This window comes from Candoia aspera, chromosome 4, assembly GCF_035149785.1.
Source record: "Candoia aspera isolate rCanAsp1 chromosome 4, rCanAsp1.hap2, whole genome shotgun sequence".
NCBI classification, from domain to species: domain Eukaryota; kingdom Metazoa; phylum Chordata; class Lepidosauria; order Squamata; family Boidae; genus Candoia; species Candoia aspera.
The window spans coordinates 95,580,777-95,597,473 of record NC_086156.1 but is presented as its reverse complement, the minus strand read 5'-3'; the positions used below and the strand labels follow the sequence as shown (position 1 = coordinate 95,597,473).

The 16,697-nt window shown below is 36.2% G+C and overlaps 1 protein-coding gene across 1 annotated transcript; it reads right to left on the bottom strand.

Moving 5' to 3' along the window:
- Window positions 1-266: 266 nt before the first annotated feature.
- Window positions 267-12,797, bottom strand: LOC134496729 (vomeronasal type-2 receptor 26-like). Its single transcript, XM_063302436.1, has 7 exons — window positions 12,694-12,797; window positions 12,189-12,302; window positions 10,641-10,932; window positions 6,382-7,218; window positions 4,514-4,741; window positions 3,071-3,197; window positions 267-1,168 (listed from the first exon to the last, which is right to left on the bottom strand). The coding sequence occupies exons 1-7, from the start codon at window positions 12,795-12,797 to the stop codon at window positions 267-269; spliced, it is 2,604 nt and encodes an 867-aa protein (XP_063158506.1).
- Window positions 12,798-16,697: the final 3,900 nt, after the last annotated feature.

Below are 16,697 nucleotides of genomic sequence, written 5' to 3'. Positions count from 1 at the left end.
TTGAGTGTATGAATATGGTTTTGTTTTGTATCACCTGTATATGGAAACTTTAAAGGATTTCAGGAAAGGCTGTTAAAAGCTAATAAAACAATTCTGTATCAGTGAGAAGCCCTCATGAAGTTAACATTCATACAAATAGCCAATAGCTTAAAACTGAACATTACATTGATCTATAGCTTTAGGTAGCATTTAGAAGAGGCTGGTTTGGTAGGAGTTATGGGAAAAAGTAAACATGCATTTTACACATTCAATTCAAATTAACAGTTTCAGAGTTTGCGCTTCATAAGCTGTTTCCGGTTGTTTAACTCAGGCCTCAGGAGAATGATGTAACATTTTGGGAAGAAGATACAGCTCAGAAGCCCAGCACTGGAGGCTAAGATACAGAATATCTCCACTGCCACAGTGTATTTTCCCTTGGTACTCAGATAGGCTGGTACAAAAGATGACCATACGCTGGAGAAAATCAACATACTAAAAGTGATGAACTTGGCTTCATTGAAATTATCTGGCAACTTTCTGGCAAAGAAAGCTATAATGAAACACATTGTTGACAGAAATCCCACATAGCCCAAAACACAGTAAAACATCATAACAGAACCTTCATTACATTCCAGTACAATTTTTTCAGTTACTGAGTGCATGTCAGCTTCTGGAAATGGAGGACTGGTGACCAGCCACACTGTACAAATGCCTGCTTGGATAATGGAGCAACAAAGGACAATGGGAAAAGCTAGTCCTATTCCCACCCAAGTCCTCATTCTGCTTCCTGGTTTTGTAGCCCTAAAAGCCAGAATAACTGTGGTGGTTTTTGCCAATATGCAAGAAATAGCCACTGAAAAGATCATGCCAAAACTAACTTGTCTCAAGAGGCATGCCACTTTTCCAGGTGGGCCAATAAATAGGAAAGCACAGAGAAAACAGAGCAAGAGGGATATTAGGAGTGTATAGGTGAGACTTCGATTATTAGCCTTGATGACTGGAGTATCATGATGCTTCATAACAGTTCCTAGAACCAAAGCTGTGAAAACAAACAAGGTGAGTGCCAACATTATTAAACTGATCCCCAGTGGTTCTATATAGGACAAGAACCAGGTATCCTTAGGAACACAGAGGTCTTGAGCTTTGTTTGGATATTCATCTTCAGGGCATTTATGACAATCATCCATGTCTGAAAATGAAAGGATATTATCTTGTATTTCTCCAACTTTCCGTAATTATTCTCCCATAAAAATAAACTTAAACACCCAGATGATTTTTCATTCCCAAAAGATTTTGCCAAGTATAGTAACTTAAATCTTAAGTAGTGTAGCAGATAACATCTTCTTTTATGGAGGCAAAGAAAATGTCCTATATTATCATAATCAATGCAACGTACGGTATTGCTGGAGAAAATAAAGTTTTAACACAGGTGGCCACAATTCACAGTCATATTACTCATTTATCCATTTGATTTAATGTTTCAGCATTTATGCATTGACTTTCTCCCTTTCAACAACTTCAGGATAATTTTCTAGTGTAATTTGAATGTCAGAGTAAATATGTGTACAAGGAGGAAGCAGCAGAAGAAAAAGTGGCCTTTGAGTAACTGTTCAAAGGTTTTTATGTCTAGATCAGTGTTTCTCAAACTTGGCAACTTTAAGATGTGTGGCTGGGGAATTCTGGGAGTTGAAGTCCACACATCTTAAAGTTGCCAAGTTTGAGAAACACCGGTCCTGATCTTGTTAACTGACCTTTAAAAACATAATTGGTCATTCTATTACTCAGAAATATATCTCACTGAATTCAACTGGAGTTGTTCCTAGTAGGTTTGTATAAGATTGTCACTATATTGTTCCACTATTGGATTGTTAACTCAGGATCAAACTACATATAACATTTTTCATTAAATATTTCATATGGATTAGGCTGTACCCAGATTTAATGTTAAGTAAGTAGACCTATGGCAATAAAACGGGCTTAGTTTAATAATTACTAACAAGTCCTTTAGATTTCTAGTTATTAACTTCAGGTATGAAAAAATCTGGAGCCAATCCATTACGTCAGTCAGCCTTGCATGTATCTATCTATTTAGCTATCTAGCTATTTATTGTGATCGATGGCTGCCATATTTGCCAAAGAGAAAATGAGTATTTTTCCCCCAAATAATTATCTTTGAAGGGTGGTTTTGCAAATATATGTAAAGACTGTTTAAAGAAGCAGATTCTATTTAAAAATGGTCAGATGTCATTGAAAAAGAAAGATGTATCCACCTTTCAATGAGTAAAGAGTATACAAAAATAGGTATAGAGTCCTCATTCTCAGCAAGGTAGAAACAATGGCTACAGTGTCCCGTTCTCCCCCCCACCCACCCACTTTTACAACTAGAGGACCAACAATCTAAATCTCTTCAGGAGTTACAAAAAGGGTTACACTTCATTACAGCAACAGGGAGGATCCTTGCTCTTTCCAAGTCCTACTGGCTATTGCTATTTTTTTTTCCTTCCTGCAGACAACAATGCTGAAAGCACAGCTACTTTTGAAGATTGCTTCACCCCTCTGCATTGCTGGAGTAGTACAGTAACTTTTAAACAACTTTGAAGAGAGCTTCTCTCTCTTTCCTTGTTTTCTTCAATCCTGATTCAGAGACCTCCTCCCCTAACTTCATCCAGTTACCCCTTCTCCTCAAATGCATTACTTACATAAATGGAGCATCTTATTTTAAAGGCAACTGATTTTAATCAGTAGTTATCAAGTCAGTTATAATGCATTTAATTACTGATCCTATCCCTCTTTTATTGTGGTTGGGTGTGGGGTGATATGATATTTGGAATGCATACGTACAAATGCACATATGCAAACACATGCACATATGTCTCACATGAACATATTTGGGCAGGGGTGGGAAGGGGAAACATCACAGTTGGTTTCTGCTGGACTTGGCAATTCCAGATTAATACAGTGGGGAAGATGGACTTGTGCAAGGCTTCTGTTTATATGATTTGGGGGAACAGGATTGTAATAATTACTATCCTTTTAAGTAAATATAATCAATAGACCTTAATTCTTCAGAATTTTTAAACACATTTCTTACCTGTTTGGTTAGTGATTTTTTCTTCTGGACATGGCATACAATCATAGCAACAAAATGGCTTCCCTTCCTCTTTTATCTTGAAATAACCAGGATGGCAGTTGTCAGAGCACAGAGAGATGGGCAACATCTAATGATGATAATAATAATAATAATAATAATAATAATAATAATAATAATAATAATAATAATAAAAGTGGGAAAACCCCATATATTTAAAGCTGTTCCTAATCAGTTTAGGAAACCCAAATCTGAAAAGAAATGAGACAAGGTAGTGAAGATTTATTAAAATTGCTTTGTTTTCTCTGCAGGATGATGCAAAACAGCAATTATATTTGATGTTTCAAATATCAGTTATGTTTAGAAATGGTCTTGGTATTATTAGCTTAATTTAAAAATAAAAATAATGAGAAGTCAACAGCAAAACATATGGAAAATGTGAGTACTCATAAATGTCCAGAGAAGATCACTTCCTTAATACGGGTCAAAATTTCACACCAGGAAGGAAGGAAAGAAGGGAGGGAGGGATCTTGCTCACTATGTACCCCGGCATGTCTCTGATTATTCTATCTCATGGCTATAATGAGCATCCTGAAGCCCTGATGGAATGGAGAGTATCTTACCTAAAGGTAAAGGTAAAGGTTTCCCTTGACGTAAAGTCCAGTCGTGTCCGACTCTAGGGGGCGGTGCTCATCTCCGTTTCAAAGCCTTGGAGCCGGCGTTGTCCATAGGACACTTCCGGGTCATGTGGCCAGCATGACTCACGGAACGCCGTTACCTTCCCGCCAAAGCGGTACCAATTAATCTACTCACATTTGCATGTTTTCGAACTGCTTGGTGTGCAGGAGCTGGGACGAGCAACGGGAGCTCACCCCGCTGCGCGGTTTCGAACCGCCGACCTTCCGATCGACAGCTCAGCGGTTTAACCCGCAGCGCCACTGCGTCCCTATCTTACCTAGCCTAATTTTTATTGCTGGTCTTTTGAAGAGGGACTGAAAGGCTGGTTACGGCCTATATCTGGTACATATACAGATGGATATGTATATCCAAGGTGCATTAACATTGGGTGGGATTATCATTGTCTTTTCAAGGTTGAGTGGAACATTTCTGTTTTCAGAGGGGTGCTTCATCAAAAACATGCTTCACCAGAAAGGCTAGAAGCAACATTAATTTTAAAGGAATTTAAACATGAATATTCTAATCCAGTTCCATTCATGTACATGGATTGGATTTTGATGAATATTTGGTAACTTATGCTTTATTGGTGAGCAGTTACTTCAGCTGTTTTCCTTGAATGCATTTTCAGTATTGTGCTAACCACTGAATCAAAATAAAAGGAACATAGCCCTAATATGTTCCATCCTATTTATGGAATACATTACTCTGTTAATAATATCCAATTGAAGCTCACACAGGATCACATCAAAATGGAACACCCCCTTGTACCTGGTTAAAACTCCTGTGCCATATGATAGCATCATCACAAATGCTGAACATTTTGTCAGGTGAAACATGGGGATCTAGCTTTCCAACTTTCACTCGATGGAAAGATAGGTTTGCAAATGTAACCCAATTTATTATATCAAAGCCACCTATCAATGTGCCATTTGGGTCAAAAGAAATTTCATCTCCAGCAGTATTGTTAAATGAGACTCTTTTCAGAAAGTGGTGGAGCTGTTGGAAATATAACAAAGAAATTCTTTATCAGAACTTACAGCCTGGAAACCCATTTCATAATGTTTTAGAAGATATATGTTTCCTTTTATTGAAAGCAGCTCTCTAAAACTATTAATACTTTTTGAGTTACGGTACCCAGTATCTTTTTCAAAACAAAAATTATGCTCAATATGTGGAATTGATTCCTGAATTACATGTGTAATTGCAGGATTTTTTTATGTTGCTGTTCTTGTCCTGATGTTATACTTGATCTAAAAGGAACATTAGAATGCTATTCTGTGATAAATATTACAGAATATTTATTCTGTGATTCTGTAAAGAATGGTGAGGGGAGGAAGTTTCTATCATTCCAATATAATGCTTGTCATCCAGCCAAACCTCAGGCATGCATTCTTTGCAATAATTAAAATATCTCACAGTTCATCCAATATCAGCTGTTTTTACCAACAGAAGCTATACCAATTAAAACTATTCAGTGCCCCTTTCCTCATGTAATTATTACCGAACCGTTCTTGTTATTCTGGTTTTGGAGTAAGGAATTGTTTTTCTTTGGGTATAATACATTCTTGTTTCTTTGACCTTGATCTTGACCTTGACTGTGATCTTACAGCAAGCATCATTACTGTTCAAAGAGCAAACTTCCATTTAAGTAGGCAGATTGATGGTGTGGTATGATAGTAATATTGGTAGGCAACTGAATTTGTGGTATCATAGGCAGATTAAACTATCACTGTGAACAACCCTTCTGAGAGGAAAATTATTGGGATGAATCCCTATTCCTCCCAAATATGGAGATCCCAATTTACTGCTCTCTTTTGTTTGTGTATGTTTGCTTTATCTTGTCAATGACCAAAATAAACATTATCTATCATCTATCATCTATCATTTATCTTCTATCATTGTCTATCCTATCTATCTATCTTGGTCAGTGTAGCCAAATAAAACAAACAAAACAAGGTTAGCAGTTGATTAATTATACAACTGGGAGTGGGATGATGTTGATGAAGATGATGATGACAATGACGATGATCATGATCATGATGATACTGATTATTCCTTCATCTCACAAAGCACTCTGGAAGGTCATACAATGTTTCTATGGGATTTCATAAATTCTTGATTGCTTTTGGGTATGACAGTACAACTTGTAAAAACATTGTTGGATGGAAGAAGAAGGAATGCCTCTCTAGTATCAGTAACTTGAGGGCCATTACAACATTTGCTTCCAGAAACCCACCATGTCCTGATTTATCAAGTAGGGAATGAATGTTGAAAGATGGACAGCTAATATTCCTGGTGTCTAGTTAAGTAGAAAAGATAGGAAGATGAGAAGGATAAAAACAGGCATCAATGGAGAAATATATTTATATTCATATGAACCTGTTGTTACACAAAATATAGCAAGTTGGCTATCTTGGCTCTATTTGGTATGGAATTGTTATGGCACATTGGTTGCAGTGTGATGATTTTTAATTTTGTAGAGTTCTGGTTTTAATTTTTCATATATTCATAGTGATTTGATTGCTGTTAGCAGCCCAGGGTTATATTATGAAAGATAGGTGATCATATAAATATATTAAAGAAAAATAAATATATTTTTTAAAAATGTAATTATGCTTGCCTTCTGAGGCCATTACCTGCCATGGCTGTTGATTCTGTAGTTTCATGTTTCTTCCATGTTTGGGTTCATTTGACTGCATGTTATGTAAAGCATGGGCAACTACATAGACAGCATTGTAAATGTTGTAGCTGTGGCCAGTCATGCTTATTTCAAAAAAAGCCCCAGGAAGATCATCTAACTTCTCTTCCCCAGTGCAAATTTTAATATCATTTTTGCTGATGAACAGATCTGGAAATTTACAGTCAAATGATTGTTCCCAAAAATCCCTGATGAAGCCATCTCCTCTAGTCAATAAATGGTTTCCAGTTTGAATAAAATTTTGAAATCCTAATATTTCATTTGAGTGAACAGCCATTGATAGAGCACCATGGATAGGTAGTATAGCCCAGTTCTTCTGAAAAGGTAATGTACTGAGCTCCTGCTGGATAGTCATGATCCATACTTTGCTTTCATACTGCATGGTTACAAACTCCATTTCTGGCAAATATAGTAGCCATCTCAGATGTATCATATTTTCTTCATACACAAGTATTGCACTAGCTTTGCTTTGAAATATAACATCATATGTTCTCAGCATCCACTGCCATAGATCAAAAAGATTACTGATGTAAACTGCCATGATTCTTTCTAAAAATGCAAAACAGATTCCACTCAAGGGAAACATTGAGACTATACTCTCTACAAATCTTTCTCCATTGTTATCGTCTTTAGCAAGGATCCCAACCCATGTCCATCCAAAGTGCAGCAATAGTTGTAGAATCCCCATATATTGGTAAGATTCATTTGGGACCATCTGGTAGGAGGAGGAAGCACCATCTCTATCATTCATAGATGGAATAGATCCATAAGTGAACTATAAAAGCATACATAGGCTTGGTTATATGTAAAAGAGAAACAATATAAAGAGGTATCATCAGAATTAAAGTTATGAGTAATGACATTTAAAGATTTTCAGAATATGTATATGTGTTTATACACACATTGAACTTTCAAATATTAATTTAAATTCCCATTTCAATCCATATTCTTTACTTAATTATTAAAAAAATAATTTATTAATTATGTATAATTAATATATATGCAAAAAATTCTTACTAGCGAATTATTGATAATATGAAACATTTATACAATGAATAAAATAATTAAAAATGTCCTTGGTTAAAGTAAATACATTAGTCATCAGTATTATAGAACAATTAGAGAAATAGAGAGGGGAAGAGAGATGCAAAGATGTGAATATACACAGAATGTATTATTGGCAAATTTCTATTCTATTCCAGAATTCTTTAAAAAAAAGAAAACCTAACAAAATAGCACTCTTAAATAAATCTCTGCCTGGAGAGCTTTTTTTTTTTTTTTTAGGACAAGAATGAGAGAACATGCTTAACTACTAAATCCATCTCTCTCTTTTTATTCACAGAATTCATAAGCTCCAGGTTATTTTTATATAGAAAAAAAAAAACAACATTTCTCAAATCCATCAAGTTATTTTATTGCTAATATATGAAATTGACCACCAGTGCCAATATTATTTGACCAAGATGCACATCTTTTTTTTTTTTTTTAATCGTATAGCATAGCAGTTCAGTGTTCATGTTACTTTTTCTTTCTGGGAAATCCTTGTGAGGTCCAGCAGCCAGATGTGTAGACTATTAGCCATGACAAGTCATGTTGCCTGGGATGCACCATGAGGAGACTAGTCTACATTGCACTGTTGGGCTGAGAGAAAGTGACTGGCCCAAGGTCACCTAGCCAGCTTTCATGTCTAAGGTGGGACTAGAACTCACAGACTCCTGGTTTCTAGCCCAGAACCTTAACCGCTAGACCAAGATGCATACCATTGCAACACTGAAATGTGAGACACATGAATCAAAGAAATCTTGAAATTGTCAAATCAGAAATGAAATGTATTAAAGTGAATGTGTTAGGAATAAGTGAAATTAAGGGAACCAGAATGAGCCACATTAAATCAGATGAATATATTCAATTACATTCAGGACATGAAAAAAATATGAAGGAGTGGAGTGTCAATAATATTCAACAAGGACACTCCTATGTATATGGATGTAACCCAAGAATTATGACCATACCTAGAACTAATTAATACTCAGTATCAATACTATATGAGTGTATGAAAAACACAGAAGTTCTATGGAAAATTGTAAGAGTTGCTAAATGAAACATCAAGAAAGGATTGATATAATGTTATTAATGGGTGGATGAAATGGAAAAAATTGAAGGAGAAGAATCTGAAATTTCAGGAATATTTTGATAGTGTAAACACAATTATGTAGAAGACAGTTTAAAAGGACTTTGTGAAGTGAATTTTTATTTTTTGAAAACACCTGTTTCAAGCAACATAAATATTTATTTTATGCCTGACCATAACCATGTGCACAATATTGGAAATGAATTGATTACTAATAGCAAATGGAAGATAGAGTAGTGCAATCTATTTAGCCAGAACACTTTGAAGTAGAGATTATAGGAACAGGCCAAGAAATGTTAATATCAAATATAAGGTTAAACACAAATATGAAATAAAGTAACTGTACCTGCAAGATTTATCTGGAAAAATATATGGCAGGAGTACAAAATCAAGATGTTGAACAGATTTAATATTCTTAATTTATGCAGAAAAGAAATTGTGTAGCTAAGAGGAAGAGATAAGCGGCATTCTAAACACTGATAAAGGGGGGGATCCCCAAATTTCAAAGAAGAATTAAGTGGCTTTTGGAACAAGCTATTATAATAGATGAAAAAAGTGAAGGATTGTAGCATTCGGCAACATAAATGGTATTTTGCAGAATGCAGATATCCAGCATCAAGTAAGAAAAAGGAAAGAATGTCAGCAAAGAGAAAAAAAAATGAAAGAAAAGAAATGTTCTTTTTAAGAAGAAAAAAAGAAATTATAGGAAAATTTACCATTAATGTGGCAGTATTCAAGAATAAAGAAAGAGATCTGTAAGAGACAAATGAACTTAATAGAATTGGAAAAATTATACAGTAGGGTTATTTTAACTGAGCTGAAAAAAATAAATCCGAATGATCTCTAGATGGCAGCAAGAGATATAGCAAAGCCTAGCTTTGTACTTTTTTCCTGGTGGTTTACCTAGATTTTTGCTGCCCCAGTATGGTACCACTGTACTAAATGGAAACCCTTTACAAATAGATTTTAGAATGAAAGAAACACTCACAGGGAGATGATGTGTTCAAGACTAAATTCTAGTTAGCTAAGACAAGCAAAAGCCTAGCTCTCAAATAAGAAAACACCAGGTGCAGATGAATCCCTGTTGAACTTTATAAAGCTTTGGGAGAAGAGGCAGTTAGTGCGATCAGGTCTAGGTCAACCAATACAGAAGACCATGTAGCTTAGAGATTGGGAACTTCAGTGCATATACCTGTACCACAGAAGGCAAAAGGAATGTTAATCAAAATACATACGGAACTTGAAGGCAAAGAAATTAAGATAGTAGATGGTTTTGTTTTCTAAGGCTCAGTAGATAAAGATTGACAGTGCCTTGGAGAAATAAAGAGGAAATTAATCCCAGGAGAAAAGCAATGGCAAACTTTGACAAGATCATAAAGGATAAGGATACTTCTATGCCAACAGTGATGAGAATAATTAAAGCAATGGTCTTTCCAGTGATAAATGTACAGCAATGAAATCTGGACATTGAGAAAGATTGTGAGAATAATTACGGATCTGGAGACAATTACCAAGGATATCAAGGATGGCAAGAAAACTCAATCAATCAATGGTGGACCAGAAAGACTAACTTTTCCCTTGGGGCAATGAGAAACAGGCAAAAATATACATTCTTGTGATGCAAGCAGATTGTAGACTTGAGAAAACAACTGTGCCTGGCAAGACAGAGGGAAGTAGAAAGTAAATTGATAAGATCAAAGGGGCTGCAGGACTCTTCTGTTACTGAAAATAGTCAAGTTGGTGAGAATTTACCCATTCAATCAACAGGAGTCAAGCCTTAGTCAGTGGCACACAACTACCTCTTGTCAAATTTATTAACTCATTTTCATGATATCCTTTATAAAAGAGTTACTTTGTCCAAAACTGATAACATCTGTGTCTTGGTAAATCTATAACAATAAGATAAAACAATATTCTTTCATAGTTGAGTACAACTGGCAATTTCTGAATAAAGTGGCAAAAGATTATTCTGTCTTTTAATATCTGATACATCTCATATAACAATTTATTATTTTCAACTTTCCAAGGTTGATTAAATTCCCCAGTTATACACCTGTGTGTCTTACCTGTGGAATTTTATAGATACCCATGATCTTTGCCATCTGGAGAGAAGTTTCAGAGTAAAGACCCCCAATGATTGCTATTAAGTTGTTCCAAATACCACATTTGTAGTTGGGTATGAATCTATTCTGTGTAAAAAGAACTTTCATTGTGGCATGATAAGTCAAAGTAGCGCTGGAGTAGCTTTCATAGATGTGGAAGCCCAAAGTGATGTTAGGTAAAATCTGGTTGTTTCCATTGATCTCATTTACCGCAAATACCAGTGCCAGGGTATGTTGATAATTCTTAGCCAATACACTACAATAAGTTTGCACATCATATCACATTGAAATTTTGCATTTAGTAAAATTCAAATTGAGCTGTGCTCCACTAAGAACATATTTCAGAAGGTATCATTCATTAGACATCTAGTTTAATGTGTATTTAGAAAAAAAAATATGTCTGCTGTTTGACTAACAGAAAGTCAAAGGCTATATTGTAAATAGGTAAATGAATTGGATGGATGAATGGATGGATGGATGGATGGATGGATGGATAGATAGAGATATGCTTTCCAATTCTCTTTAGGAAAATTCAAAGACTACAGATCAGTAATATTACCTAATTCCTCCTTTCACTGAAGGTTTTTCTCCCCCTCACCCCTTAATTTCATTGTCTATCCATCGTATAATTAAAATTAACAATATTCATAAAATATAAACTATTTGAGCTATTTTGGAATCTTTAAATAGTACAGAATAAAAATAGAGAATCTTCCTTAGACAAATAAAATTAGCTCAGCAATACCTTTTTTGCAATTTTATCTGGGGGGGAGGAGGAAGTGCTGATTGTCATACGATGACATTAGGATTAGGATTGTTTTTTAATGGATTGGTCAATGAGGGTTACAAACCACACACAGAAATACACACACAGACACACACAAACACACTATTTGAAATAATTGAAGTATGTGGATATCCTTATGCTGCAGCGCTGAATACATCTGGTAGAAAATAAGTCAAACTAAAGTGATTGGGTTTTATTTCTGAGAAAGATAGACCACTCATGCCAAATATTGAAGCCTGCCTGTCTGCCCCATTCTCTCTCTCTCTCTCTCATTCTGCTTTCTCTCTCTTTTTCTTTCTTCTTTTTAAATTTGGATTTTTTTTTAATCTGTTCAATCATGTCCTATTCTTGGAGACTGCCTGGACAAGTCTCTGCAGTTTTCTTGGCAAGATTTTTGGAAGTGGTTTGCCACTGCCTCCTTCCTTGGGCTGAGAGTGATTGCCCCAAGATGACCCATCTGGCTTTGTGCCTAAGGGAGGGCTAGAACTCATGGTCTCCTGGTTTTCAGCCTGGTGCCTTACCCACTACACCAAACTGGCTCTCAAATTTGGAAATAAAATGTATTAAATCCCCCTCCAAAAAAAGAGCATACTAATTCAGGGCAAGGTAAAATGTATTATTTATCATGCTATGCATTGCTGTGCTAATTTTAATTGGCAAACCTGGTATACTTGAGAAATGCTTGGAAGAGTTATATCATATGGAGTGATGAAAGAGATTCTCACAGGTATTCACCAATAACCGATTGATGAGGGTGCTCATTGAAGTCCATTGGATAGGTAGGCATGAAGACTTGAGACGTTATACAACCAATAATGATTCTTCCTGGTTGATGATACCTGTCAATAGGGATATGTTTACTGGTTAAGTTAGATTTTGCTCAGTTTCTCATTTTTTCCAATCTTCAATTCATTCTCTCTGACTTCTTCATCACTTTGCAATTGTTTTTTTTAAAAAATCCATGTGAATATTCATATGGAGATTCATGCACACTAGTCAAAATATCCCCTATAAACTTTTGCTCATACAGTACACACATTTTTGCAAACAATGTCTCTAATACAATGCACTTTCTTATGCACTTCCCCTAATAGACGCATATTTGAGTTGTAAATTGCATTACAAAGTTTAAGATATGCTGGTATCAGGATATTACTCCACTCTGGTTCATGTATAAATTGGCTAAGCTTTATTTAAATTTGTGCTGAGGACCTTTCTCTTCAGACCTACCTGTGCAGAATAGGGATTGGTTCACTGATTTCGCAGTTCAGTTTATGAGATTTGCATACCAGGTGAGGCAACAGTATCAATAGGATAATCACAAAGAGTGCCATCATAAAGAAAAACCTTTGTGAAATTCCAGATCAGTAGAACAAGGCTTGTTCTATTTTAGCATCATATCTGATTAATCTTGGCTCAAACTGGGCTATTTCAGACTGATTTTTGACTCCCCAAGATAAGGTAAGATCCTTTCCCAAACAATCAGAACTGAAATGGAGATAGTTTGAGACTTCATACATCACCCAGTGGTTTACTTCAGAGAAGCTGACTGTATATTGACCAAAACAGTAAAAGCAACCCTGAATTTTTGTTTCTCTTTTGTGTTTCTCTTTGAAATTCTAGGATAGAATGTAGCGGCAGGAGGAGAGATAGTATTGTGAAACTGATAAATCTATTTTTGATTTGCATGAAATAGTTTACCAGAGCTCTCTAAACACATAGTTCTGTTGTCTCTTATAATATGTGTTGTTTGCAAATGTTATTTAATTCCATCAGATTTTTAACAGTAACATTTTTTGTTCAAAATACTAATACTAGTAATAGTAATAATAATTAGAGTTGAAAAAAAGACTGTATCCAAAGTACCTGCACTCGTTTCTCTGAAATTTTACTATAATTTTTTTTTTAAAAAAAATCCTGCAGTACTTTCAAAATATTGTGGGATTTTGGGTAGATTTTTTTTTTTAAAAATACAGTTTGTGGATTTCCTATGCTAGCTAATATTTTTTTAAAAAACCTTGACTGTGGTTTCAGTTTGAATCAAATAAAATCAGACGGTATCAAATCAGACTGTATTCTGAATTGCTGAATTAGTTCTGAAACAAATCTTCTGACCAATAAACACTCCAAATCTCTAGAATTTCCCAATCTATGTCAGGCTGATTTTAATAGATAATCTCTCAATTCACATGCTGAACTGTAGTCTGAAATATAAACATGAAATAATGCATGTTATATGTGGCCATCCTTAGCCTTTGACCCAAACCTGTAAAATATGAGCAATATTAATGCTAAAGACAGTCATGAGTTTTGACATCATATATTCTTGAACTGGAAACAGAACTAATAGCAGTAATTCTGTTAATTATAGGTTGAAAGAGACACAGAGTAGTTCATTGAAATTAAGATTTCTCTGTAGAATTGCTAGAAACATGTGTGTTCTGTAGTTCATTAGAATAATAATTTAGTTAGATTGGAGAGACCAGTTAGAGGATTAGTATCAACAGCAAACCACCAGGTAAATAGAGGAAGACAATGAAGAAGGTTTATTCAAAAAAACAATAAAATATAGTTATTCTTTTATTCCTTTTCATTCATTCAATCATTCATTAAAAAATGAAAAGGTGAAAAGGCAGAAGTATCTGTATCTGGGAAGGCCAAATGTGGAAAACCTAAAAAAGCAAAAGGAAGCCACATAATCCAATCTAGGAATGTGTGGATTGGAGTAAATCTAAAACAGCAATAAAAATCATTTGGGATACTATTTGAATAGGCTGAAGTGAATATTATCATAATTGTTGTTGTTATGCTATTTGCAGTGTCCTGAAATTAACACCCAAGCTCTTAGACTTTTGTTTATCTTTTTTGGTGCCTTCAAGTCAACCTTGTCTCCTGGCAACTACCAAGCCAAGTCCATTCACTTTTCTTGGCCACATTTTCAGCTCCAATTGTTTGCCATTGCCTTCTTTCTAGAGCTGAGAGCAAATGGCCTAAAGTCACACAGATGACAAAGAATGGGGTCTGCATGCAAGGAATTGTAAGCAAACTGAGAGAAGAGTAGGACCTGGGATCAGTTGTCCTGTTAGTAGCTGGTGTAGCAACAGAGGTATTGTCCCAGTACAGCATTGGCTAAGGCAAGATTAGAACTCATGGTGGTTTCTCAGTCTCTAGACCAATTCCTTTAACCACTACACTAAACTGGCTCTCTAGACCTTTATTACCTTTGAAGAAATATAAAATTTATTACTTTGAATAAATATGTGTTTAACTATACATATTTAACAATGCCAAGGACAAAATAATATTAACAAGCACTAGACTTTGTAGTGGACAGTAAAGAATGTCTGATGGTAGTATTGGAAATAGACTAAATAGATTAAACATGAAGAATAGTTGTAGCTTTCATTCTGATTTTGATTATCTGCAAAAAATGTAAGAAATGTACCATAAATACTTCACAGTTATCCACATGGTGGCAGATCATTTCACCAAGATGGTCCATTTTGTCCTATGTGCTTGCTCCCCATTTCCAAGCAGACAGCCTTCTTTTTCTTCCATGTCTTCTGTTTACATAGCCTACCTGCCTGTACTGTCTCAAATTGGGGTGTCCATTTAACCTCCAGGTTCCGGAAAACCTCCTGGAAATCAAATTATACCTGTCCACCACTTTCCATCCATAGTCAGATGGAGAGGTGGAACAGGTCAATGCTGTATTGAGACAGTACCTCTGTTGCTATACCAGCTACCAATAGGACAACTGGTCCCAACCCCTACCCCTCTCTGAATTTGCTTACAATTCCTTGCATGCCCCATTCTTTTTTCAACTATGGGTATTACAACCAGCAATTTCCTGCAACTGAACCCTCTTTCTCACTTCTCACTACTGATGTAGCCCTTTCTGAGCTACAGGCTGTTCATGACACCTTCCAAGACTAGTTACAAGAAGCCAAGGAATTACACAACATTTTGTCGACTGCCACCATCAAGCAGGGTTACCTTTAAAAGTTGACCATGTCTGACTCTCTACCAAGCACCAGCCATTACATGACCACACTAGGAAACTAGCTGCATGGTTCATAGGATTCTTCCCCATCATAGCACAGACCAACAACCTTGTTACCTACAATCTTCAGCTTTCCCCTTTGTACCAGATTCTTATTATTTTTCATTGCTCACTCTTGGTCCTGGACACCTTACCACACACTGCTGATGACACTCCTGTACCACCTCCACCCATGACAGTGGAAGACCATGAGGAATATTAGGTAAGCTAAATGTTGGACTTTCCACAGTACTGAAGACAGCTGCAGTGCCACATAGACTGGAAGGAGTATGGCCTAGAACAATCTTCATGAGAAGATGCCACTTCTATTCATGCTCTTCATTTCATTAGTCAAGTGTTAGTCAGTGTTACCCAGAAAAACCCAGCCCAGTAACCATAGGAAAAGGAGGGGAGGGATGACATCATTACCTCTGAACCAGGCTCCAAGGTGCGGATAGATCAGGTACTACTGGGTACTGTGCCCACAGATCTAGCAGCCACTGAATCAAACTCTGATACCAATTCAGGTCTCTCCTTGGCCAGCACTGATCCCTTTTTAGCAAAGAAGCAGGGCAACCCCAATACCCCTGACCTAAAAATCCTGTGCTACATCAAAATAAGTGCCTTGCAAGCAAGTGGCAAGACACTGACTCTGCAAGCAAGCCTGCAGCCTCATTATTGGTGACCACTGAGCAAGAAAAGCTTCAGCTGTGCATGCTTGGTGGGAACAGAATTTAAACCATGTAGGGACTACCATCCCTTGCTGGAAGCAACTTTGGCATCTGGCTTTGTACTTGTTAATGGTTTTCCTACTAACAGATTAAGGTGCCATTGTCTCTAATCATTTTGGCCTGGTGAAGAGGTTGACTTTAATGGTCTCCTTTCATGTGCTTGATGGCTGTTGCCCCTGGGTGGAGAAACCTGCCCGGACTTGTTTTTTAGTTCCTCTTTTCTCTGTGCAGGCATGTAGGAGAGCTAGGTTGCTCTCAATGAGAGCCACATCCTTTAAATATGTTTTGCTTTTGGTTTGCTTTCTGTAAATAAATTATTTTTATAGAAATGCCTGGTGTGTGTGACTTTTTTGATCTCTCCTGGGCTAAAGGCATTCCCAGCTATCTGCCAACAGTACTTTGCCTATTCTTGCTCCTGACTCCTACTGTTTTTGACCTTGGCATGTTTCTGACCAAGTCTC

Bases quoted from the DNA above. Each gene is read 5' to 3' on its own strand.
- LOC134496729 (XM_063302436.1), bottom strand. From the start codon at position 12,797: ATGGCACTCTTTGTGATTATCCTATTGATACTGTTGCCTCACCTGGTA. The intron at 10,933-12,188 runs GTGAGAATCTCT...AACTTATTGTAG, and splicing joins TCGGTTATTGGTGAATACCT to TGTATTGGCTAAGAATTATC. The intron at 4,742-6,381 runs GTAATGGCCTCA...TATTTCCAACAG, and splicing joins AGAATCAACAGCCATGGCAG to CTCCACCACTTTCTGAAAAG.